The sequence below is a fragment of the Branchiostoma belcheri genome, unplaced genomic scaffold, assembly GCF_001625305.1.
Source record: "Branchiostoma belcheri isolate BF01 breed outbred unplaced genomic scaffold, Haploidv18h27 scaffold128, whole genome shotgun sequence".
NCBI classification, from domain to species: Eukaryota; Metazoa; Chordata; class Leptocardii; order Amphioxiformes; family Branchiostomatidae; genus Branchiostoma; species Branchiostoma belcheri.
In genome coordinates this window covers 59636-87192 of record NW_017802691.1, presented here as the reverse complement: position 1 = coordinate 87192, position 27557 = coordinate 59636, and the positions used below count along the sequence as shown (strand labels likewise).

The 27557-nt window shown below is 39.8% G+C and overlaps 1 protein-coding gene across 1 annotated transcript; it reads left to right on the top strand.

The window, feature by feature from the left end:
• Window positions 1–422: 422 nt before the first annotated feature.
• Window positions 423–27557, top strand: LOC109463543 (protein phosphatase 1 regulatory subunit 12A-like). The gene is made up of 18 exons (XM_019760384.1): window positions 423–719; window positions 9925–10055; window positions 11358–11476; window positions 11964–12123; window positions 12627–12771; window positions 13192–13266; window positions 13376–13452; window positions 14120–14179; window positions 16593–16765; window positions 17303–17373; window positions 17977–18258; window positions 18774–18853; window positions 19533–19604; window positions 20850–21023; window positions 21758–21848; window positions 22465–22572; window positions 23723–23897; window positions 27538–27557. The coding sequence occupies exons 1-18, from the start codon at window positions 468–470 to the stop codon at window positions 27555–27557; spliced, it is 2265 nt and encodes a 754-aa protein (XP_019615943.1). The 5' UTR covers window positions 423–467.

Genomic DNA, 27557 nt, shown 5'->3' with positions numbered 1-27557 from the left:
TAGAATGTACACAAAAAGTCATTCGGACAAACACCTTAACGTTAGTTGCATCAGAATGTATAGGCATTTAGGAATCAGCGTTTGACAACTGTACGCTTATTACGCCCAAATGAGTCATAAATACGATAAGTAACTTGATAAACACTACATATGACGTAGGATATTGTTGTAATTCATTATCATGATCTTGACCTAGCTTCGTACTTTGGGGCTGAGGTTTATGAAAACCCCGGGTCTTTTCTAATTCTGAGAATCTCCCATGTTAATACTTTTGCAGGCCAGGAATACTAGCTAGATCATAGAGTGTTCAACTGTGAACAATCAAACTGTTTTCAAAGTCTTTTTGGCTTTATAGTGACAAGTTTAGTGACCAAAAGCAAACTTTGTGCTCTAAAAACGTAGGGTGGGGTAGCAGTGCCGGCGCAGTGCATGCTGGGCCGGAAAGCTCTGACCACCTCACAGCCAAGATGGCGGTCGACTACTCCCGTCTGGCTTCCGCAAAGGAAAAGCGGCAAGAGCAGCTCAAAAGATGGCTGGAGTCCGACACGGAGCGCGAGCCGACCGTGCCGAAGCGGAAGCGATCCAGGGTGAAGTTTCAGGAGGGCTGCGTGTTCCTAGCGGCTTGCGCGGCGGGCGATACCGAGGAAGTCGGACAACTGCTGACGAACGGTGCCGATATTAATACCGCCAATGTAGATGGATTGACGGCGCTTCATCAGGTGAGTCGTACTCAATGAAAACAGAAAATATCCCAACATCCAACATATCTAACGTGTAGAGGTGTTTTTCAGGTGTGTGTCGGGCGTGCTAGTTGTGTAGGGTAGGGGTCTTGTCGGGTAAAATTTGTCAACAAACCGAACGGGTCGTCTTGGCTCGTAGCCCCCCGTGCGGTTTTGAGAATCGAGCCCGGGCCTTCTGAGATCAAACTCTCGCTTGACCCCGGCCAACATAACTGCATGTAACACAACACTGGCTGTCTCCCAGCCATCTAAAAACTCCGGGTAACCCCGGCCCTCCCTGGGTAGTACACCGGACACCTTTTTATACGTGTCAGTTTTGACCTTTTCACACTTCGCGACTTCAAAACGACGGTTCAAAGCAAGATGTCGGACGGGGGGTGGCGAAAGTTTGCCCGGGGAAAAAACTTGGAGCCGCCTGGCAAATAAAAGCCATGTTGCCGGGCTAGCGGTCCATTTCCAGCCTTATTCCTACACCCATGACGTCTGTAGTGGTAATAACGTTCCAACAACCAAGCCCTAGTGACCACTATGCTCTATTTTTAAGTATTTGTTATTGTTGGTTAGAAGGGGGGGCAGAGTAGGCGTGCATGTCCCCATACATATTTGCTCACATTCCACTCTAGCGTCCCGGGCCCCCCAAAACCGGGCGATGTTTACCCTCCCTTACTTCCATAAAACTCCCCTAAACTAACCAGTAACCCCTGGTGTTTAGCCTAGGAGGGCAGCACTGCTAAACTTTGGTATGAATCGGGTGAGATTTTCCACACATAACTATCTGGTCGTCCAGCGCAGCCCCAAGCACATTCCTAGCTCTGTAAACACCAGTTCTGGCCAGTGTTTGATGGAGGCTGGATAGTTGGGATGGTTTGGGAGCCCTCTGTCCATATTTGAAACTTGAGATCAAACCAGAGCAGACTGGGCCAGAGCTGTTTCGTCCTGTTAGACCTGATTGGAGGACGCAACTGGCGTTCATCCGTGCTCCCGTAATCGTTACAACATTTAATTAAAAACAACATCAAGAATCCGTAAACATGACACAAAATCAACACAACAAAAACATTTTATGATTTCCAGTCAATTCCAATATTTACGTCTCAATCCGCAGGACCGAAACTTGATATTGTGCTAACAACGTATATCATATTCACAATATATTAAGAACAATAACACAAACAAGTAGTTTCGAAGGCTATCAGTCTATTACGCCCCCCTCCCCCTTACTAGCGCTCATCCTATAGTAGTTCCATCAGGTATGGTGGCTGACAAATTTGGTCACACGGCCCTTGTAGGCCGTAGGGTGACATATAAGTGCAAAAGTTGGCCAGCGAGATTAGCTGCAGCGGGGCTGTCCTTATCCTCCATTATCTAGCGAACACTTCTTGGCTGTTGGTTCGGGCGAGAGTCTTTTATCTGGTGCTGTGAACCCAGTGCAGATGTGGCCATGTAATTGTGTGCTGCTGACAGGCCTGCTAAGGCCTAGGAAAAAATGTTGTGTTTCCTGTTTCCCAACCGAACCTAAAAAAAACTGCCAGCTCTAGTGGTGGACTGTGCAAGGGACATAAATTTTTCAAGCTTATCGACCATTTCTTGCTCCACAATCTGACGCCTGAGTGATGAAACGTTGTACGATCGTTTTCCAACATTGACATTGAAATATTTTAAGTGTCCTCATGCAAGTTTTCTTTTGTTAAACTGTATTGTATAAGTTAGATCACTTAGAGATTACCAAAGTCTGTTAAAAGAAAAGAAAAAAATAGATAATCCCTACCTCCCGACCCTAATTTTCGTCAGTACTGAGACAGGAAACACAACATTTATTTTCCTGGGCCTAGTTGGGAACCTGGCAAGCCAGGCTGCGTTCTGTGGTCATTACAACCAACTAAAACCGACATCTTCCAGTCTCTGTGTTCGGAAGCTTTGAATAAGGGTCGCACAAAACACAAATCAAAACTGACGTCCTCGTCTACAAATGATCTAGCTTACGTGTAATGCAGAGAAGTTGGCTGTCTCGTGTATTGGTATAATTGTTGTGATTAGGTTTAACATGGTTTGGTTCTGTTTTGAAACAAGATACCTACCGTACACAGGGCTCGAAATACTCACACCTTTGCAGAAAATACATTGAGATTGCGGAAAAGAAATATAACTTGCAATTTGGCAAAGTAAAGGAGTACAGGCTTGCTTGGTAACGTTAGTCACACATCGCAGGAAATATTATAGAAATAAAGTGCTTCAATCCCTATCTAAAATTCTCAGTTCTTGAATCAAAATCAACCTCAAATGCGTAACAATTATTGAGAGACAAGACACTTTTACAAACTTGCTTCATCTTTTTACACATAATTTTGATACTTCCCAAAAATGAAGGGTCTCAGATTATTCGTTGCTCGTAAACGATTTAGCAAGAAGGTGATATTTTCTTCAACGTTGGTTGGTTTGTGAGTGTGTTTGTGGATTTGTGACTAGGATGATTTAAGCAGTTTTATATTGATTTTTTCCAATATTAGGTGATAATTGAATTTTGAGATACTAGTAGTTGCCTTGTTGCACTTAGTGACTAGTAATATTGTACACGGTATACATACATGGTATTGAGAATTGAATAAGAAGGGAGTGAAGAAAGATTCATGTTTTTCGCTTAGAGTGCTCTGTTCTCAATTTTTCACCTTGTTCTGTTGCTTGATTTTTACTTTGAAATGTATGAAAACCAAGATAGAAAGATTCATCCCAAAGTTTGTGGAATTCAAATGCTTTTTTTGGTTTACTTTCTGGTTATAAAGAAATAACATTCATTCTGACATTCACAATCCTACCTTGGTACATGGAAAACCAGCCCAGCAGAAAGACGATCACGGTATCGTTTCACTTTCAGGTATTTAGAAAGTATTCATCCCCGTTTGGGTCCAGTTAGGGTCACCATCCACTAAAGTAAACAAACAGGAGGCAGTGTCCTGTCCTGGACCTATTTATATCCTATTTAGACGGGATTTATGGCAAAACAAGTGGTTGGCGTGAACTAATGTAATTAGGTCAATTTTGTAGGAATGGAAAATCCTAATTTCATACAGCACACTCAGAACAATGTTCTTTTATCTCAGAATTTTTGCTGTGTTAGAATTTGATTTTCTTAAGTTTTATCGACTCTGTTGAAAATAAGCATGTTTGTTCATTTTTCTATGTTTCTGAAAAAATGTAATATTATAATTTTATACACCACAATACACAGCAATGTTTTGCTGTCTTAGAAGTTTTGCTACCTCAAGTCAAAGACAGTTGATTTTATTTCATTGTTTCTCTTTAAAACAAGTACTTTCTCGTTCCATAACAAAATTAGGTCAATTTTGTATGTCCCAAAAATTGCAATTTCATGCAGAACAACCTATAACAGTAGTTTGATAGCAAACTGCTTCCAGAGTGAAAACATATGGTTCTTTTTTCAGTGTTTAGTTCACAGTTGTTATGTATACAAAACATCAGGAAGAGGATTTTCCAATAGACCTTGAGCATACTTGAAATTGCACAAATTGGCCTGGTGCTTGTGAATTATTAATGGTAAGATCATGGACTAACATGGTTTCCAGTGTTAAGATGTCAACATAGCACCAATACATGTACCATAACTACATAACATACTGATTCAGTTAAATGATATTTTATTGTGAAACGCACGCAACCTGACTTAAAAGGGATTACAGAATGATTTGCTAAAGAAATAGGCAGGCCTAAAATACGTTGGTTACTTCATTAGTAGAAAGACAGAATTTAGACTCTTCTTCACCAGTTATATACGTAACGTACATGTATGTTACCTGGTATACAAGAAATGTGGCTGAAACTATGCTCTTTTAACAAGAACAAAATAACATAAGAAGCTTAATTTTGAGTAACAAATTTAAATGCGACCTTCTAACATCACCATAAAAATGTCATTATTTAGTCAACACAGAAACAATGAAAATATTTTTGCTTCCTCACTCTCAAATCAATATAACACATCTGTGAAAATGAAATCGTCACCCGCTATGTCAGTAAGGACATTGTTCCTTATATGAATATTTTCTGACCGCATTTTCCGCTAGCCCTTATGTAGAGACATATAGAATTACATCTATTCCCACAATATTACAGTTTGGTATGTCACAGTGTCATATGCCAGAAATATGAAATTAGCCTTCGGTAGCGTTTTCTTTCCAATCGTGACAGTGGAATTGAGAGAGATCATCACATTATGTTTCTCTTGCTAGCCAAGCGTCTAGGGTCAACAAGGGTCAGTGTCTAGAACATACGATAAGGTCCGAAACATGGACGCCTGGTGTCCGGTTACACGGAGGTCAGATAATTCTGGCTAGCTGTCGGGTTACGCTGACGTCACACGGTCGGCGAATGTTGCGATCGCGGGTTTCTTGTAAGATTGATGCGTCTGATAGTAATGTAACACCGAGGAAACGAATGACACAGTTTGATGAAAAAATACTTCTTGCTTAACTCAACAAATATTACACAGGAGGTTTAGATCAATACAAATTGTTAGGAAGTATTCTGGTGTGTCCTCTTTATATAATCGTGGATACACAAGTCATGTAACTCAAATCAACCTATAGACCACTTTTGGTTACCTTCGTTAACTCAAAATGTATGTACAAAGATTAAGAATTTGCATACATGGATTTTTAGTTATCTTGTATCCAACATATGCATCCCAACCGAAAGCATTTGATTTTACTAGTACATTAAACTTCTTAAGAATCATAACAAACACGTTCATTTGTACTGGGTTGAAGTAACATATTGGAAATCCATTGAATCAGTGTGCTAAGTCGAGGCTAAGTGTTGTTTTCACAATTGTTGTTTTGTTTAGATGTTGGCACGTGTTGGGTGTATTTCTCACTTCACCTTTGTTACGCTAAATTAGCAGTGAATAGGTGTGAGTTTAGAGGGATAATGGACTTACTACTGGCACGGGAACTCTATTAGCTATAGTCTAGTATAGAACAGCCTCTCGTCTGTGTGCGTGTGTGTATGTGTGTGACTGTGTGTGCCTGCCTGTGTGTGGTGTGTGTGTGTGTGTGCCTGCCTGTGTGTGGTGTGTGTGTGTGTGCCTGCCTGTGTGTGTGTGTGTGTGTGTGTGCCTGTCTGTGTGTGCGTGTGTGTGTGTGCCTGTCTGTGTGTGCGTGTGTATGTCCAGGGATCGAAATAATGGGTGCATGTGCACCTTAGTGCACCCAAATTTGGATCGGTGCACCCAATTTTTGACTGTGGGTGCACCGGTGCACCTAAATATTTTTTTAGTACGGTAAAGGTACAAAACACTGTAATTCCAACATTGCTGTGATGGAATAAAATAATAAAAAACCTTTGATGCACTGCTTGTTTGAAATTCTTGAGATAGAATTAGATTTACTTCAGTTTTTAAAGCCCGAAAATGTGTCGGCGCAGTGCCGACATCGCGTTACCCACCAACTTCCGGATCCCGACTACAACACTGGACACCCTGGGACAAGAGATCTCTTCTTTCTCGTTCCCCGGTTTCTTGATAGTCATGTGACCAAAACATCGCGAACTCGCTTCCGGAACTTTCCGACGCTTTTGGGAGTCATGTGTGACAAAATGTTGTTTTCGTGCATTTTTCGCTTGACTTCGATAATCTTCGAGGTCACATCGTCAAAACCCGGGTGTCGACAAAATTCGGCCATGAAATTCGTGGATGACAAAGCAAAACAAATTTGTCGAGACTGACTTCGCTTCTACGGTTCCTTCAGCCGAGGTCCGATCGTGATGACGACGAAAGAGATGTGGCAACAACATCAGCCCAAGCTCTTCAAAACCCCGAAGGAAGCGATGAAGCTGGAAACCAACGGGAAACACGCCCGGACGACAGACCGTGCCGTGGGAGCGCCGAGACAGAGGGGGAGGGGGGCGGCCATGTGCTCTCGACAACACTCCCGGGCCCTCCTCCACGGCCTCCCGAGCTTCTTCCGTGTCCAGTTCCGGGTCATCAGAGTCGGATTCCGAAACCGAATCAACCGAGGAGTCTAGTGCAAAAAGACTGAGGCTTTGTGTGATTTTTTTTTCATTTCTAGATTTTTTAAAATATTTTTTTTTCGATCTCGGAATCCTAATTTGCCTTTTTTTCGGTAAGATCATTACTGTGTTATTTCCATAGCGATGCAATTTCCACTCTTGCTACGATCATTTTTAGCATTCTTTACGTTTGCAATATTAATTTGATATTAGTAATATTTAACTTATTAATGTACTACTGGAAATATGTGGTGCACCCAAAATTTTTTTGGTGCACCTAATATTTTTGGTTAGGTGCACCAGTGCACCTAATCAAAAAAATGAATTTCGATCCCTGAATTGTCTGTGTGTACACGTCTGTCAGTGTGTCTGTGCATGTGTGAACAAGTTGTACTACAACTGTGTTCTTTGACCTATCCAAAAACTGGAGTTGTACAGTCAAAAATTTGGGCAAGTCCAATTTCTTGTGTTGGAAAGTTAAATTGCTTCCTAATTAGCTCATTGTGTTCAAATTGTATGTGTCTGCAATACAATAAACTGTAATTTGTTCACTGATTATAGATAATAAAATCTTCCCAAACTACTAGGACTGATATGTTTAAACTGTTGAGAGATCATTTTACAGGCTCCGTCCTAAAAACTATGACACCGGCTACTGGTAACCCTCAGTGTTCCGCTATGGTAAAATACAGGGTGTCCCTTATAGTAGTTATACTGCAGGACTTTGCTATGTGCTTCTGAGCCTCGTGTAAATAAGTAGAGTAGTACCAGTAGAGCTAGGGTAACAAGAGACCAGGTTGTCCTTACATGCACTTTCGTACAGAGATATATGTGCTACTTTTAACTGACATTCATGTTGGATTTTGTTATGGAAACTGTGGCATTATCTTAGCACATAAACAAGAGGCTTGGAAAGGAAGAAAGGCATAATATTTCATGGCTTGAGTTACTGCATTTCCACTTCTGAAAGTATGTGATTCGTAGTATGGAGTGTAGCCTGCCAAATTGTGACTGTTTTCTGTATTTTCCCACAATCATATATATACTTATTTTTCCTGAAAATTGCAGGTTTCCCACAAGCATTTTGAGCCCCTAGTTTTGGTCCCCTAGCAGCCTTTTCTGGAACTGCAGGGGCTTGTATTTTTTAATGAGCTTCTAGTAATTAGAAAGTGGCTATCCTCACATGCACTTTCATGGATACAAACTTGAAATGACAGAAACCAACCTGAAGACTTTGGCATCTTTCCTGTGTAGATTCTGAAGTTAAAACACCCTGCTGGCCAAAGTCAATGTCATTTTAATTTAAACTTAAAGCTTTACCTGCCTGGGGGTATGGGTAACAAGTAAAGAAGGTTACATTTGTTGCGTCCTACATTCCTTACCAGGGATGGAAATTCAGTTTTGGGAATACTTTCACTGGTGCACCTAACCTACAAATGTACCTTCACAGAAAAAAATTAGATGTACATAATTAAAAATTAAGACAAAGTAGAATGTTAGAAAAATATTAGTTTATAAATTACCAAGATCCTTAGTGCATCTCTTAAGAGCTTGAATCTGAAATTCTATAGCTACCTTTAACATTCAACAAGACTGTCTAGTAATACAAGAAGTAAAGGTTTTTCTGACACTTGAAACGTCAAGAATATGGTCTATAATAGTTTCTGTATTTGTATATATAGAATTATAATGTTACAGTAACCATTATACAAATATCTCAGTGCATTGTCAAAAATCAATTGCACAGCTCCAATTCTTAGTGTACAAAAGTCCATATGCACTCAGTATTTCAAACCCAGCTGACTTATTATATTGCTGTAGTGAAATTTGAGTTTTCTGAACTTTTAGTTAAACCAGTGATCAGGGTTATAGCATCAGTCGGACAATCACACACGAGACGGCATCCAAACGTACAGGAAACAGCTGTCACCAGGAAAAATATCACGACTCCAGGATCGGTGACGGCTTTGCCCACAGCCAGGTGCTAAAATGGTAGCATCGTACATCCTGAAAATACTTTACAGGGCACGTTCCCTATATAAGCAGCATTGGGTCATTATACATACTATACTTACACACTCATTACAGTAGGGGTTATTTTTAGAGAGGCTTATAAGTTATAGTCAAAATTGTACAGACTTTTTTGTTGGTGACAAATTTGTTGTTTGAAATTTTGAAGCCAGAATAAGGTCTATTCAATGATTCCCCTAGCTTGATTTTTAGCAAATTTGTATACTAAAACATAGTTCCATGTCCAATATTGAAAGCTGTATATACTGCTACATGTATACAAACATATGTTGTCATTAGTTATATTCAGAATGATACTTGAATGCACATACTAGGTCAAGTTTTTTTCTTCAGCATTTTTTTCTTTACTGATTTTCACGTTTGAAGGATTTCGTAAAATTTACAACTCTGTTCATGGTTACAAGTGACCTAATTCTTCGGGGATTGTCAGAAATATTCCTAGCCAAGGGCTAAACCAGTACCACACTGCAGTTACATGGAAGACATAGCCCAGCTGGTACCTTATATATGGCTGCTGAGGTGGTTTTCTTACTTCTTATGTCTTCAAACTTCTAGCCCTAGTTGCACACACCCCCTCATTGTCAAGATTGCCACCCAACCATTTTTCTAAGTAATTGCCAAATAATCTGGGCTTTCAATTAAACATTAAAAAAAAAATTAATGATTAACTTAACATTTTACCCTTTTGCTTGTTGTTCTTTTCAGAGCTGGTACATGAATTAAATGTAACCAAAAAACAAATATTTAGTTAAGTATTCATTGCCTTGAATACATTTCTATTTTTTGAACATCATGCATATTTGATTAATTGCAAATTTAAAGAGAAGTTACAAATTTTTCATTTCATGCTGCCTCGAAGGCTGACTAAGCTATGGGAGAGAATGAGTGTGTGTGAGTGAGTGGGTGGGTGAGTGAGTGAGTGAGTGAGTGAGTGATTGAGTGTGTGAGTGAGTGAGTGAGTGAGTGAGTGAGTGAGTGAGTGAGTGAGTGAGTGAGTGAGTGAGTGAGTGAGTGAGTGAGAGTGAGTGATATTGTGTATGATTATTGTGTATAATTGTATATTGTGTATAATTACTGTATGTCATATTGCATATTGTGTATTATTCTTTCATGACAATGTTTGTGTTTTCAGGCTTGCATTGATGACAACATGGACATGGTAAAGTTCCTGGTAGAGAAAGAAGCAGACATGGAGTACCCTGACAATGAAGGGTGGACGGCTTTACACGCTACTGTCTCCTGTGGACACCTGGAAATCACACAGTATGTAACCTTATCATAAAAGTTTATCTGTGTTGGTAGTTACATGTTTAAAGTTAAAACTTTTGGTCCAACACGAAAAATTCTCTCACCCAGTGTTGACGTCACACTTCAAAGAAGCCACGTGACAAGCCTCACTGGGTCAGTCTACTGAGGAAGATCAGAGTAACTGGTCGAAAGCTCTAGGTGAGAGAACTCTTTGTGTTGGACCAAAAGTTTTAACTTTAAATGTAGTATGTATCCTTCATCTATTTATTTATTTAAGAAGATTTACCACATTTGTGGAAGGATTGACATAACAGGTGACTATCACCAAGATGTCAAACCTGAGACCAGACTGTAAGGTTTGAACCACTCACACCAGCTTTAAGACCTTTCTACGAAGATGTTCCTAACCAAAAGTGGGTACTCATTTTCACCTGAGTCAAGTGAAAAAAATAGATGTAAAGTACCTTTCCCAAGGACACAACAGTGGAGCCTGCCATGGATTCGAACCCAGAACCTTAAGGTTCTGCTTTATCAAAAACTATGACTGAGGCCCCTACTGTAATGGTAATAGTGAAGGGTACAAATATATCGTTGCCACCAAGTACAGTAGGGACATCATAGAAATTTGATATTTGCTTGCAGTTAGCATATGTTATGGATGGCAAAGAAATATTCGTATCTTTCACTGTTACCATCTGTCAGTGTCAAACTATCAGTGACAACATCTCAAATATTTCATGTATCCAAGGTAGAGCTTATCACACTGTTTTGATTTGTAAAATGACCCTTTCTGATTTGCCTTGCATTCCTGATACTGTGAGTGACTCCAAACCCCAGTATTGTACTGGTTCAAAGGTATAGTTCAGTGTGACAAAGGTTAAAAATGTTGAATACACTCCCTAAGGTACATTGTACCTTATACTGTACCTTTAGGTATAAAAAATTCACAGTTTTTAACACTGTGATACTAAAGGTGACAGTATTGTACTTGTCTGTAGTTAGTTCAGCATTACAAAGCAGTGTACAAAATACATTTTTGAACCAGGTTGTCAAATGGGCAACCTACAGCAAAAATTAGGTTGCCCATCAGAATTTTAGGTTGCCCTACCTATATTACTTTCCTCAAATTAAGTAATGTTACTTACATAAGCCTTTGACAACATTTCTAACAGCCTATAGTTAACTGATACTAGCACACTGGGCTACCTAGGTTCAAAAACAGGTTGCCCCAAGTAAGATTTGGTTGCCCGGAGCAACTGGGCAACCAGGTATTTTGCACGCTACAAAGGTTTAAAAAAAGTCTCTACCTCCCCATAGGTACCTTATAGAGCATGGTGCGGACCTGTCTGCAGTTAACAATGAAGGAGAAACACCACTGGACCTGGCTGAGGATGAAGAGATGGAACAACTCATACACAAGTTTGTGGAACAACAAAGTGAGCAAAAAACAAACATGACACTACATGTACATTGTGTAGACTTGAATTGTACCATGATTTTGTGTGTGTGTAACTCACTGAGTTTGATAGTGAAAAATTTGTCTTTGTCCAACATGTCTTGTTGAATTAGTGATTGGCCAAATTGAATCAGAATGGGAATTGTGTCATTATATGACCAATCAGAAAGGACTAGTAGTTGTATGGTAGGCTGAAACCAATCAGAAGATGAGATGTGCAGTGCTTGACCAATCAGGAAACTATGTGTATGATTTAAACTGTTTAACCAATCAGAAGATGACCTGTACAGTGTTTGACCAAACAGAAACCTCAGTAGTGTAGGTTTTAACCAATCAGAACATGGAAGGTGATTTCTTCAGCCAATCAGGAACCTCAATGTATGATAGTGTTTGATCAGCCAAAAGATGCAATGTTTTGCTGATTTTGCAAGAATTACAAACCTTTTTTTGATTTGAATTTGTGACAGGCATTGACCTGGAGGCAGCCCGACGTGAAGAGGAACGACGAATGATCGAGGACGCGAACCAGTGGCTGAACAGCCGAGTCATCAAGGAGAAGAAACACAGCAAGTCTGGGGCCTCGGCTCTGCATGTAGCTGCAGCGAAGGGCTACATCAAAGTCATGCAGTATGTAGCAGAACTTCTACTGTATTCCATGTTTCTGTTGAAGCACAGGGCTACGTCAAAACCATGCAGAACGTCTGGTGTATTCCATATTTCTGTTTCATATAGTTTTAAGCATCCCTTTGCTTGCTTTAAAATCCTTGGTCATACCCTCGTTTATTTTTTGTGTCTTGCACATCCACTTCTTTGTGTCTGACACTTTCAGTCATTCCTTCCCCTTTCACTTGCTCCATACACTTTTACTCATGCCTTACACTTTCACTCGTGCCTTACACTTTCCCTTTCGTGTCTTAAATTTTCCCTTTCGTGTCTTAAACTTTCCCTTTCGTGTCTTAAGCTTTCACTTTTTGTGTCTTAAACTTTTCTTCATGTCTTAAACTTTCCCTTTCATGTCTTAAACTTTCCCTTTCGTGTCTTAAACTTTCCCTTTCATGTCTTTAACTTTTACTTTTCGTGTCTTAAACTTTCATTTTCTTGTCTTAAACTTTCCCTTTCGTTGCCCCCAGATTGCTGATCCAGGCCGGAGTGCCGATCAACGCTGTAGACAACGACGGCTGGACGCCGCTTCACGCCGCGGCACACTGGGGCCAGAAGGAGGCCTGCGAAGTGCTGGCTGAGAGCATGTGTAACATGGGCATCACCAACTATGCTGTGAGTACACATTTACGTTAATGTACATACATATCCGGGCTTTAATAATTCTGCTGCTGGCTTCCCTGTCTCAGGGGTAGGCAGCAGTCGGCTAGACTGGACTCCATGTCTCCATGTGACCCTGTCCAGTGGGTCGATGTTAGACAGTAAACACTTTCTAATGTAAGTCTGAAAAAATTGAGATTGATCTCAAGCTACTTTTAGCTCATTTAAGAGCTAATCTCCCACTGGTCATGACACTACAGGTTCACAGTGCCAAGGAAATTCTCCTAAGGACTGTGACCCTTTACAGTAGTGTATCAGGTAAGCAACAACAGCTGGGATTCGAACTCCCAGCCCCTTGGTCCAGAGGCAGGCTTGCTAACCACTTGACTTGTAGATGTTTTCAAAAAGTCTAACAAATTTTTGTATTTCCTGCAGGGGCAATCACCATTTGACATAGCAGATGTAGACGTTCTACCATATTTAGAAGAACTCAAGAAAAGACAGGCCACTGTGAGTATACTGCTGACATCTTTTTTTATCCTGAAAATCACCTCGTCTTATTTTGTATTTTTTTCCAGGTGAGAACAGATAAAACTGTCTTCTTTGATTTTTTTTTCAGATCAAGAAAGAGCGTCCAGCGGAGAAACTGGTGATAGACATTACCAACGAGCACGAGAAGGCACCGCTCAAGAGAAGGTAACGTACCAAAGTTTCACTCACAAACAAACAAACAAGGTGCTGAAGTACTGAATGTCTAAACTGGCTCACTGAAAGAGACTTTTAACGTAACCTCTTTTAAAGAAGCCGAGAAGACCAAGGTAGTGAACTGAAGGTTTGTCCTGCAAAGAGCAAGAAGGCAAAACAATTTTGTCAGACTGGCAAAACCAAACTGTTTGGAAATTGGTGTCTTCAGTTACTGTATATAGTATTTTTTAGCCTATTTGAAGACTTTTATTTTGTGATGACACTTGTAGGAGGCTGCAAGAGGATACTGGGTAGGTCAAAGGTTGCAGGTAGGAGTGACCTGAGGTCACGGGACTGTACCATTCTCAGAAGGAGGAGGAACGTAGAAATTATGCAAAGTTTAACCAAGTTTGAACTGATCACTAGACATAGGAAATAGGAAAAACTCTTTGAACTACCCTGGGTAAGATATCTGAACAGATAGACATAAGGAACATTTTTGAGTGACACATTGGTACTCTGTACTGTACTGTCATACAAAGTAGGATGGTTACATATCTCTGCTGGTTAGATGTTAAATCATCCCAAAGCTTCTCTCTGCTGTATTTCTGTCCTGCGTGCCCACACACAGAGCACTTCCCGCCTTCCGGCATTGACCATTCCTTGACTGTTTTTTCAGCGTGGGCTCGCAGTCGGCCCCTTTCTCTTCTTACAATGGTCCGGCGGACCCGGAGCTGAGGTAACGTGGCCTGGCCTGTCGTAGGGATAGAAACTGTCCACGTCTCAACAACCATTTTCTGTTTAGAGACTGTAGAATTATTACAAGCACTGCAGCTGCAATGACCACTCAGTTAGTAAGGAAAGTAATAAAATACTAATACGTAGCTGGTGAATGTAGTTACTGTAAGCAAATTTACAGTAACCAGCCTGCATTTTATATTGAATGTTTGGATTAACCTTATGGTGATGATCTGAATCAAGACATTCTGACAGAAGTTATGTTGCTTTGAATGCTTGAAATTTGAAAACTCACATCTACACGTCTTGGAAAAGAAACCAACAGACTACCGATCGCGCTCATTTTGTAAAAATCACAGTTTATAAAGTATTAAAATGAGATGTAAAAGCTAGATCAAAAAAGAGAATGTAGGCATCTCTGTACTTTTTGGTCAGATTTGAGGAAAGTACTGTCCAGTGTGACCCAATCTAACCTCGCTACTCTTAAACACAACCCAACAACTATGATTGTTGCTAAACTAATAAAAGCTCCCAGTAAAAGGACTAATTATATACATAGAGTAAAGCTTGAAGCTCTTAAAATAATTTTTGCTTGAAGTCAAAGAAACAGTACAAAATGCTTTGGCTTGATTCAAAGTGACGCATGTGCATGTTTTGTAAAACTTTTTTCAAACAAAAATGACTTGCTCAATTATGTGGAACAAAGCCTTAGAAAGTACAAACCAGTTATACAGTATTTTTTACTTTTATTTTGAAGAAAGCATACTAACAGAAACCTATAAAGGCCTCATTTTTTGTCACAACTCAGAAGCATAGGCATTTTCTTTTTTTTTATTACTAGTATCTTTTTTTGTTAGTGGCTCTGTTTGCAGCTGCAGTGCATTGTTGTAAACTCGTATAACGTGACGTCTTCAGTGTCCAGAACTTAGTCCTAGAACTGTGACTAAAAAACTCGTCAACAACAACAAAAGTTTACCATAGACGATCCGCTCATCTCCATAACAGTGGGTCTCATGGGCCAGTCATCTCAGCTCATATCTGACTCTCCTGTGCTTAACTCCCACTGCCAGAAAAAATATCATCCTTCTTTCAAACCAGGCTTGTAGCTTAAGTATTTGCGCCGTATGCAAGTAATGGCCGTGGCTAAGTGGCTTACAGTTTGTCCTTGGCCAATCACGTTGCCCCATGAGCAAAAAAGGTAAGGTGATTGGCTGGTTCAAAAATGTAGCTTCCAGGTGAGTTACCAGCCAATCACATTGCTTCTTGAGGAGAAGAGGAGACTTGATTGGCTGGTAGCTCCCAGATACATGTAAGTCACCAGCCAATCATATCGCTTAGTGAGGAAAAGAAGTGACTTGATTGGCTGGTAGCTCCCAGGTAAGCCACCAGCCAATCACATTGCCCCTTGAGCAGAAGAGGCAACCTGATTGGCTGGCATCCAGCTGGGAACAACAGCCTGGCAATCTGATTGGCTGACAATTAGCACTAAAACCCCATAAAGTACAGATTATAGGTCATTTTTCCAGGACCATTTCTTGCATATTACTGTAGGCTAATACAACCTACAGCCCTGGTATGTAAGGATAGAAACAAATCTGCATGCTATCCTGACTGTGTAGAATCTGATGCAATAGAGACTCGTAGAACAGATTTGAAGCAGCTGCAATTTTACAGGTTGGACTGACTGTCGAAGGCACTTACATGTAGTCTAGTTCTCATCCTCGCCTCTATGTAGAGCCATAGTCATCCTCATTTCTCGTGGATTTCCTCTATCTGCAAACTGTAGAATCGTTCTGTACATTTACCCCACTGACCACACAAGATTTGCCTTCACTATGCATTTTTTATATTATGTACAAATAGCCAGGTAAGATTTTAAGGTGTAAGAATGTATAGGACAGTGTGGTTACTGTTTTGATTGTGTACAGGTGTAACTATAATAGCAGATGCTATTAATGTATCTCTTAAATGGCTGTTATAAGAGTAATGGCTTTATGCAATGATTCTAGAAAAACAAAGTCTCCCTACATTTCTAAAGCTACATGTACATCATACAAGTCATGTAGGATGTGTTTAACATTTTTGTCTCCATTATACATTTTATGTATGTTCCAAGGTTTATCATTCTTTACATAATAATAACAATGACTATGAATTTGTCATGACTGTTTTAGGAACAAGATCCAGTGCCATGATTTTAGATGGCAATGTGTACAGTGTTTGGTACATTCTAGAATTAAAATAGGCATCGGCAGAAATTAACTACACAAGCCTTTTTTGGCAACACCACCGGGGCAGAGCCTTTTTTCACCTGTTAAATTTTTCTTAGCAAAGGGTCCGATTGCAACTGGGTCACACAACTGTAGAGGTTTGAAATCTAGATTAAAACTTCGAAAAAAAACCCTTTTTTTCAGGACCTCAGTGTCGAGGATTAGCCTGAAGGACAAGACGTCGTTCATGCAAGACATCTCAGAGGAGCGACGCACGCTGGAGTCCAGCATCTTAAAGAAGAACAAGAAGCAGGCCTCCAGCTCGGAGGAGTCTTCTAGTGAGGAATCCTCAGAAGAAAGCAACAGTGAGGACGAAGGTAGTAGTAGTAGTAGTAGTAGTAGTAGTAGTAGTAGTAGCTACTGTTAGTAGTAGTAGTAGCTACTGTTAGTAGTAGTAGTAGTTACTGTACAGTAGTAGTAGTAGTAGTAGTAGTACATGAAGTAGTAGTAGTAGACTGGTTTATTAGGTCTTAACCCAAGACATAAGGTAAGGCTAGTGTAAAAAAAATAACATGATTGTCAAAATCAACTCATGAAGCTTAGAGTAGAATTAGAGTAAAGAAAATACTGTAATTTCTTATTTTTTCGTCGTACTTTAAATTCATATTCACGGTTTTCACGTCACTACATTACTTTAAACTTATTGTTACCGTTAACGAATAAATAGCAGACTTTATTTCTCATTCTCTATCTAGCAAAAGAGTGTTTTGATGTTTTTGCCAAATCCTAAACTTCAATATCAATGGATTATTTGTTAGAAGAGAGGCAAATTGTCAGACATTTCAAAAAATTTTGCCCCCATCATTGAACCTATTTGTGCAAATTTATTTATTTATTTGTTTGTTTGTTTATAGGAGTGGATAAGGAACGAAGGACAGGAGGAGGAGTAACTCTAACCCGCATCACTCCTGCAGGCACCAACCAGGTATGTCTTTGGACACCTATAGTAAGGGTATAAGTAGGTCTGGTAGATATACACTCAGGTGGTATTAGGTTTTATGGTTATGTAAAGGCAGGTGCCAAAGTTATTCTTGATGTGTTCAATGATGCTTTACTGGACAAAAATAACTGTTAACCATCACTTTTAATTGTCATGATATCAACATACAAATCTTTCAGCATGTAAAGTTTGCATTTCACCATTAAATAATCATCCTTTTTTTTTTAATAATGCTTCAAAAGCATTGGTTTTAAGGTTGAAAGTAAAGCATGTTTTAAGTGGCAGACATACATCTAATGGCGAAAGTTAAAAACACTGAAAATGGTATGAAGGCATGTGAAGAATTTTCACAACTTACCAAGCAAGTTCTTGGCTAGTTTTGCCTTAAGTTTCCAATCTAACAAAATTGAGATGACAGAAAAAAAAATTCAGGCAATGGCTAGAATGCTGATCTAATACAGTATGACATGTACATTGTATGTGACACTGTTTTGACTTAAATCTTTTGATCCAACACGTGTGTGCATGCATGAGTTTGCCACTAACGTTGCTTAACCCAGTTTGCATGGTATCACCCCCTCTACCCAGCATGGACCTTCAACCACCTCAACGTCCCTCACGCGCAAACCGTCTGATTCTGACGAGCCGGGCACCGCAGCCGGCGCATCGCGAAAGGTTCTGGACGACCGGACGCCCACCAGTTGGCGCGCCGGCTTGAGAAAAACCGGGAGCTCGAGCGCCGTTCCCGAAACGAACAACAAGGACGGAGATTTGTCCAAAGACAAATTGCAAAGATCGCCCTCCACTCCCAGTATATTCTATAAACCCTGGGAGGAAAGATTGAAGGAGCGAGAGAAGGATAAAGAGAGGGTAAGACAGTACGCCCTGTGACGTGAGCTCTGTGACTGTCCGTCCTTCCTTCCTCTCTCGTACCCTCCTCGGTTTCGGGTTGTGTAGACTTCTGTTCCAGTTAAAGTGCCCTGTACATGTGATCTGTTTCTCAAGTTCGTTTAACTAGTACTTTTCTGTTTTGTTTCAGCTCTTTTTGTTTTGTCTTGCTATCTAGCTGAAAATTTTATTTCAGACCAGTACTACATGTATGTATAATGTCTCAGTGTTGAATGTGAACTTCGATTTGTTTCAATAGTCATTTTCTAGACAAGTTATAAAGTTATATTCTACCAATTTTGAAACTTTCATGGTGATTTTAATCAAAAGTGGATACCAATGAGCATACAATATATAAACAGGTTGATACTAATGTCGGACATGAACTAACATGATGCTATAGATATAACAATATAAATATTTATGTTGAGTTTAATGTAACTAGTATTTGTCGGTCTAAGTAACTCTGTCAGTTAATTTTTTTTCCCATTTTACAGGAAAGGAAAGAGAGCCGAGAGGACAGGTTGCGCAGACTGGGTATCATGCCCCCAGAACCCCAGAAGGACAACAAGGACAAGTGAGTCCAAACTTACTTACCTTTCACAAACAAAATCAAAGAAAACTTCTGACTTGTATCATCTAAAAATTGACCCTCTACTTCTTATGATGTCAGGATGTAATATAGAACAGCAAGTTGAACCATTCTAAAAGCAAGGCATGATGAGATTGTTTTAGAAAACAAAATGGCTACCCAAAAATGGCTGCCTTGGTGTTTCACAGCACTTTGGTAGAATGTACTGCGCTTGCGTGAAACCCGTAATATATTGTGCATAGCACTTTGGCAGAATGTCTCTTTTAAGGTCGTATTTGCGTATTTAAGGATGACATAACAGCTATAGTTTTCAAATGTTGTGTTGGAAAAGATATTTTGTCTGCAATGGGCAAAATTCTGATGAAAATTCGAAGAAAACCATGAAAAGTCTAGGTTTTGTTTCATATGGATGACTGATTGGTGGAATTTTTACATTTGTAAATGTTGCTTATTTGTCAAGCAAAGCCTTGATAACTACAGTACTTGGATGTTCTATGTACATCCATGACATTATAGTAAGAGTGGAGGGTTATTTTGAATTAGTAAGAGCATGCCAGAACCTAGTGGTTGTATTTCTGCAGTAGAAATGTCGTTAGTTAGTTAGTTAGTTAGTAGTGGACCGTGTGTGGTCATGGCTGTGTCTGTGTGTCTATCTGTGTGTCAGGACTGAGTCTCGGGAGGACAGGTTGCGACGGCTGGGAATATTACCTCCTGCTGACAATAAAGACAAAGACAAGTAGGTGCAACAAAATTAACTTTCAAACAACATTCCAAGTTACTTTTGGTTCAATTTGTTTTCTTGGAAAAGCTAAATGTTAAAATTGAAGTGATTGACATAACATGTAAAGTCTTCATTTCATCCAAATCATGCATTCCATTTCACACAAGAACAATACACTAAATGTTGCCGCATTTGCAACTTCATTTTTTCACATTTTCTTCAAGTTTTTTTCATCAAATGTGAGGACTTAAAGTTGTTCATCCATGTTTATTTTTGGTAAAGTTTTACACTTTAGAATGTGGTAAGTCAAGAATGGTACATGTCATGTCATGTATCATACTTTCATCTAAAAAACTAACATCACCATTCTATAACCTGTTTTTATACATGTAAGTAACAGTAACTGTACTTGTTATAAGGCTAAAACTTCAATATCAGTCATAATATCTTCATTCCCACATAAGGACCCACCTTCCTATATCTGTGGTATAACAGAAGAACCCATCAACAGTTGTTCTTATGTTTGACAATGTAAATAACCAACCAGGCGATTTACCGGTTATGCAATACAAAACAAACAAACAAACCAGGCTTGACTAAGGAGGGTTATAACTTTGTATACATACATCTACAGAGACATGCCCACATGTGTAGTACATTTTGTACTTGTAGAACTGGAACTGCTAGTCTAGATCTGAATTCTGTCTTTAAAGACTGTCCTGTTAGATACCCCGTGGTGTAGACAGAGTGTCATGTTGTGACCAGGTTCCCATGTTTTGACTTTGTGCCCATGTTTTGACATAGTGTCCATGCCTTGCTTATGTGCCCATATTGTGACCATGTGCCCATGTTGCAACAATGGTTTGCTCAAGTGCCCATGTTTGACTATGTGCCCATATTGTGACAAGATGCCCATGATTTGTTTATGTGCCCATGTTGTGACAAAGTGCCCATGCCAATGACTACTACTGTATGTGTCCATGTTATGACCAAGTGCCCATGATTTGCTATGTGCCTATGTTGTAACGTAGTGCCCTGCTAGATTTAAAATGCATTTGTTTGACTAGGAATGAACACCTTTGCCTTGCCTTGGACGTCATCAAAACCTCCAGAATCTTCTTTAAAAAACCTGCTTGTTCTTATAATACTTGATGATGACTTGATATGCACTTCCTTTTCTTTATTTCCTAAGTGTATATTTTCCGTTGTTGCATGCGTTTGTTGAACCCTCTGGCCTTGTATGTTATTTGTGCATGGCAGTGCTGCGAATACAGACACAGCAGCCTCAAGTTTATATATGAGACGAAAGGGCGGGAGTGAGTCAGATGTTGGAACCAGCAAGACCACAGTGGCTAGCTCTTCGTTAACCTCGTTAACACAATCAACAACACCCCCCTCTACTGTCACAACTACCACCTCTACGTCTACTAGAAGGTGAGGCACTCACAGTGAGACCGCTGGTCAGCGAAGGATGCTTAATTCTCTAACAGTTACTACTGTTAGTGTTAGTGTTAGTGGAAAATGTTAGTAGTAAAGGTAGAGCCACGCATATCATCTCCTAAAGGCTGACACCACTTACCAAGTGTGTTCCAGCTATAGTAATGATAATATTGTAGATAATGGTTACTGTGAATTGTGAAACTTTCGTGGTGGTTTTGTTCTTGCCATAGTGAAGAATGAGTGAGAGAGAGAAAAAGTGTTTTTCGCCATGTTTTGAATTTGCGGTTGAAAAATTCCATAGTGTTGCAGTCATACAAGGAAGAGGTATTCGCAATATAGGAAATAGGAGTTTTCGTTTACACAACCAAACTTTGGTCACCTTGCATACGTTTTGGTGTCTTATCAAACACCTTCCTCAGAGCTTCTGACTGGAGTTCTGCTTCTCGCTGTAAGCAAGGTGAGATAAGGTTGGGTTGTGTAAAAGAAAAAGCCAATATCCTACACTAAGTCTTAACCAACCTGAAGAAACTATTTTTGAAGGTAGTCACAGTGTTATGAATTTGGAATGGAGAAGTCACTGCTAAACTAAAACCACCATGAAAGTTCCACAATTTACAGTACATAAGAGAAACAATCCTGCCATGATGTAGGGTTAAGAGCGAACTTGTGGTTGTTGGGTGGACAGGAGTTGTATATTGTGCGTGACGGCTCGGTTGTGTGTTCGTTAGGTCGTATCTGGCACCTCAGAGAGACGAGGAATCCGAGACCCAGAGGAAAGCGCGCTCGCGAAGGGCGAGGGAGACAAGGAGATCCACGCAGGTATGCTACTATTGTTTTGTTTAAAGTTAAAACTTATGGTGCAACACAAAAATTCTCACATTGTATGTGTTTAGAGTTAAAACTTTTGATTCCACAAAATTTTAAGTTCTCTCACCTAGAGCTTTCGACCAGTCACTCTGGTCTTCCTCAGTAGACTGACCCAGTGAGGCTTGTCACGTGGCTTCTTTGAAGTGTGACGTCAACACTGGGTCAAAGGTATCTGGTAGACGATGTCGGCCCCCGTAGCTGTTATTGTTTTTGTTTATTTGCACAAAAACGTAACACATAAACATGTACAGTGAATTTCAAAATGTAACTCATTTTTATGTCACATGCTATGAAACAAAGCATTAGGTACTTTTTCTTAACTTATGGTTGACGTGATCAGGATTTAAAAATGGCTGGCAGATGGGAAACTTTTGGAAAAGATGGAAAGGGAAACTTTTTGTATTTGCTTGCAAATGCTGGTTCAGGTGACCTCTGAAGTTAGATTTAGAACTGTTAGAAACTTCACTTGTCCCACATTATTATTGTTTTCATTGTGATTATCCTGTTTCTAATGCAAATAGCCTTCCGTCAAGACTTTGCGATAAAACTCATTTTTTCTTCTCTGAAGGGCGTGACCATGGATGACCTTGAGGCTGCAGAAAAGACCATCCGTAAAGACAAGGAAGAGAAGGAGAGGAGAGACAGGGAGGGGAAGGAAAACGGAACCGCCAAAGAGGTGAGAAAACCGTAGTCATAGATCTTACATATTGTATCTTAGAGTTCTTAGGCCTAGGAAAAATGTTGTGTTCATGTTGTGTTCCCAACATACCCTAGAAAAAGCCTCATGACCCTAAGCCTTTTTTGAGGTCAGCCACTGACAAGAGACAATTTTTGATCGGACATAAAGGTGCGTACCAGATTTTTTCAAAAACTTTTTACCAAACACAACATAACTTTTCCTAGCCCTTAGACATTTGCAGGGTATGGGACTGTGTGTAGGTCATTTCTGGTTGTATTGTCTTTAGTTACTGCTTTGTCCTGTGTCCTGTTTCCATGTTGTTTTTGCTTGTGTTTCTGTGTCACTGAGAGCCACAACGAACTACAGAAGAGATGAAATCTGTCAACCTGTGTGTCATTGTCATTTTATTTTCTTCTTCCTAGTAGTAAGAACTTTGATCTGTTATTTTCCTTCTCTCAGTGTAACTGTAAGTAGGTTTATGATACTGGAATCTGATGCATTTATAAGTTGAATTTCTTAAAACAACTTGAAATAAACTTCTGATTGTAAAACTATTAGCTTCTGTCCTCTGGCTCCAAGTGTACCCCCCTCCCCTCTGTCTTTTCCGCTCCTCTGTTGGGTTGTGAGATACCAGGCTGTTTTCTGTGCTTTTTTTTGTGCTGTTTTGTGATGATTGTGACTTCTCACAGGTGAGCACTGCTTTGTTCTGTGCATGAGCTTTTTCTGCTTTATTTACTATATGTTCCCAATACTGTTAAATCCTACATGTATGTGTGGTGTTATGATATGTTGTCTGCTGTTCCAGTACGTGTCAGCACCTACAATCTGATTCAGTCCTGATATTTTGACCTAACATGATCATTGGTTTGTGAACTATGGCTATAATGTCTCTTAGTTCTATAACTTCATAAATTCTCTGCCAGCCTACTCATTTTCATGTTTGTTACAAAAAAAGATTTAATAAACATTGCACAATTGACAGTTATATCAGAATTCAATCCAATCTTGACATGGGCAATTTTGGGACATGATTTGGAATGCGATGTACTGAAAAAACTTACCAGCATTGCACAATTTACATTAACATCCTAATCATCATAATTTTAAGATTTGTTCGGATTATAACACAGACGATTTTGTCCCCCAGGTTGGTCTGGCTGGCCTCCATCGCCAAGCCCGACTGGGAAGTGGGGACTACACGGGCACGACAGACCGCCCCTCAGGACCTATCAGCACGGCTCCCCCACCTAACACTCCCTCTGTAACTATCACTGAGGCTCCTGATGTTCAACTCACTCCTGATCATGATCACGAAAACAAAGGTAAGGTTTCCTTATGTTAATTTATGCATACTTTAATGCAGTAATTAGCATAATTTATGCATTTTACTCCCCACCAATTGTCACATCACGGAGGCTCCTGATGTTCAACTCACTCCCGATCATGATCAGGACCAAAACAAAGGTAAGGTTTCTTGCATGTTAATGAAGTAATTAGCATAATTGTCTGGAAGTAATTAGCATAATTTATGCATTTTACTCCCCACCAATGGTAACTACATGTATCATAGAGGCTGCTTATGTTCAAGTCACACCTGATCATGATCACAACCAAAACAAAGGTAAGGTATGCTTATGAGGTAATTAGCATAATTTATGCATTTTACTCCCCACCAATGGTAACTAACACTAGAGTTCAACAGATACTCGATCATGATCGAGACCAAAACAAAGGTAAACTTTTGTGCTTTGTGGATAGTTTGTGTCTACAACACTGATGCCAGTTTACCCATTGTTTACCCATCAGCCCAATCAACATCTGATATTAAACATCGTTCAAAGTTAGAGATTTTTGTGAAGTTGTTCTCTGCCATTCACCTCAATACATGTATCCCGTATCATCAGAATTCTATAATATAGTTATCTACAAAGTCCTTTTCTTACTGATCATGATTTGGATAAAAGTTCTTGTTACTGACATTAATACTAGGTAGAAAATTATTTTGGATTGTCAAAACACGAATTATATAAGTTGGCCTGCACAAAATGTTCTGTCACTTCTCATGGTTCCAAATCCTTTTTTCAAAAAGGTTGTTTTGTTTGTATGCAAAAAAAAATGATAACTTGCTGCGTGCCAGGCAAAACATGATAGCATCTGGAATAAGTCTTGCACAGAAAACATGACCATGTAGCCGACAGTTCCAAGTTTGTCTTTGGCAAAACGTGTGTTTTGAAAGTTGTTAGATCCACACAAGTTTGAAGCGTGATGACGTCAGAGTTGAGAGAAGTTTATATTGTAAGAGACAGATACAGACAGCTGTGAGCTAGGGACAATCCTACACACACATGTAGCCCTGGACTGAGTCCAAGCCTCTCGCTAAACCCCACTAAAATATGCTCTTAACACGTCCCCCCAAGAGTTTATCTTAGTTTAGGTGTACCTTTAAGTGCGGACAAACACTTAGAGTGTGGCCAGCTTTTGGGAGGGAGAGAGAGCTTCAGTTTTCCAACTTCCTAGCAGAACTGCAACAACTGATTCTAACCGGTACGTACCCTGGACAGTGTTTTTGCGTCTCCTCACATCCAGGCTCTTGGCAAATATTCTGAAATGAATCGATTCTAACGAGGTTTTTGTGGATCAAAGGCTTTGGTGTTGCCCAATTAGAAAATTCCTCAACACGCTGGAAAATACTTTTTTTCGAAACTTGCGCATTTTTCAGCTTTTAAGAGCTTTAAATGCCTTCTTGTTGTCTCGAAGTTGTTTTGTATCAACGCTGTTATTCGTCATTGGAACAACAAGCCGCGATATAATTATGGAAAAACGTTTTAATTATGGACTCCCACCCATAAATCCAAAACGCTTAACCCAACTGTCTTAATACTTTTTATGGTAACATATTAGGTGGTAATGAATATGCGGAAAGCGTTGATGAGTCCCTTGGGAATAGTCAAATTATAGATAATTATACTATAATTATGTATAATTATACATAATGATTTTGGTATTATACATAATTATACATAACCCGTTGGACCATTATACATGATTATACATAACCCTTTGGACCATTATACATAATTATACATAACACCTTTGACCATTATACATAACCCTTTGTACCATTATACATAATTATGTATAACTCTTTGTACCATTATACATAATTATACATAACCCTTTGGACCATTATACATAATTATATATAACACTTTGGACCATTATACATAATTTCACAAGCATATTGCAAGAACCGAGTGTGCCGATTTCGAAACTTCGAAACCGAATTCAGATGTTGGAAATGACGCTGTAACTTGCTTGGTTAGATACACCAAATTTTGGCACATTTCTCATTAAAATGTCTGTTTTCTTGGATGGGTATCACTATGACATCAACCTCAGCCTCAGACCTCCCGCAGATTGGATGCCCGATGGCTGACCCCGCGGTCAGGCTGGTACCTTGGGCGATGTGGAATACACTGTGTAGTATTCTATCTTTATGGTTGTTCTGGTCTGTGTCACAACTAGATATACAGCACGGGATTCAAAATGTTCTATAATAGAATAACTGGAAAATTCAAATACCAGATTTGCACATTGGAACTGATGTTCTTGTATTTTTCAATCTAGGTAAACACCAAATTTTGGCTCATTTTGCAATTTGAAAGGCGTGTGTTCTCTAGTGGGAACAATGTGGTGTATCCCTTATCACCTAGCCTCTACCAGGCTTGGGGAGGCGGCTGGAAAGAGTAGAAATCGGCCAAGTAGAGAGATAAGCATGCCAAGAGAGTTTGTCCGTTGAGAGAACAGTTCGCCGCACCCCACTTGCTGAAATAGAAATCCCATTTCACAGCTTCTTATGTGCTTACATTAACAGACAGAATTCTTTGCTACATATTTATTTTTTCTATTAATACTTAACATCTTTAATACATAACAATGAAGTAAGTCTTGAAAAAGGAGCCAACATATACTCTAGAAATTTCTGCAGGAAGAATTTTTCTTGCAGGAATTTCTGAGGGAGAATTTGTGCAGAAATTTTTGCCGGGGAAACCTAAATTCCTGCCTGCAGAAATCAGATCTTTCCTGCAGACATTTCTGCTGACATATCTGCAGGAAAAGTCCCTATATCTGGAGCCATTGGAGTAGGATATTAGTCTTGTTATGCATCCAAGCTTGTTTTACAACTGTTAGGCCACAATGATTTTGAATTCATTTCTTGTTTCTCAATTGAAACAGTCCTGTTGACTGTATAGATTTGCAACATTGCATCAATGTTTGCACTCTAGGTGGTCCTTTATAGTTTAGTTTTCAGATAACAATTGCTTGATTTTAGGTGTGAGTGTGTGTGTGAGTGTGTGTTTGTGTGTGTGTGTTCATAATTCATACACTGTAAGTTTTAGGCTGGTAAGTCAGAAAATGCTTTAATTTACTTCCCCTGTCCCCATCTGTAACTCTTTTACAACTTCATCTGACCAAGGAGGTTGTTCTTAACCTCTATGATCTGACTAGAGTCTGTCACTCTTAGCCTGGTATCCAGTCTGATCGTGATTGGGGGTATTGGGGTGTTCGGGCAGGCAGGTTGTTTCTTCGGGGGCTCTAATAGCTTCCCCCGCCCAGTGCAACAGACCGTCCCGGTAGGAGTGTTACGCTAATCAGAGACAGTATGCTCGGGGATCTCTCGTGAAATACACACCGGGAAGCTTATGTGAGGCGGGCGGGCCAGAGCTCTTGCGGCCCCGACCACGAATCAGACTGGATACCAGGCTAGTCACTCTTGCTGCTTTGGAACTTGTTGATTGTATCACCAGGGTGTGATAATCACCTCTCCTCCCCATTCTCACCCATCTTTAGTATGTGTGTTTTGTGTATGGGTGATAACCAACCTCCACAATGGATGCAGTTTATTTCATCAAAAGAAAGATTAGGTCTAATTGGGTGTTAAGTATTTTATGATCACCACAGCATTGTTCCAGGAATCATAG

Excerpts from the sequence above, each read along its gene's own strand:
- LOC109463543 (XM_019760384.1), top strand. The coding sequence starts at position 468 with ATGGCGGTCGACTACTCCCGTCTGGCTTCCGCAAAGGAAAAGCGGCAA. Across the intron at positions 16,766-17,302 it reads AAGCAACAGTGAGGACGAAG|GAGTGGATAAGGAACGAAGG; the intron begins GTAGTAGTAGTA and ends GTTTGTTTATAG. Across the intron at positions 21,849-22,464 it reads AGACAAGGAGATCCACGCAG|GGCGTGACCATGGATGACCT; the intron begins GTATGCTACTAT and ends TCTTCTCTGAAG.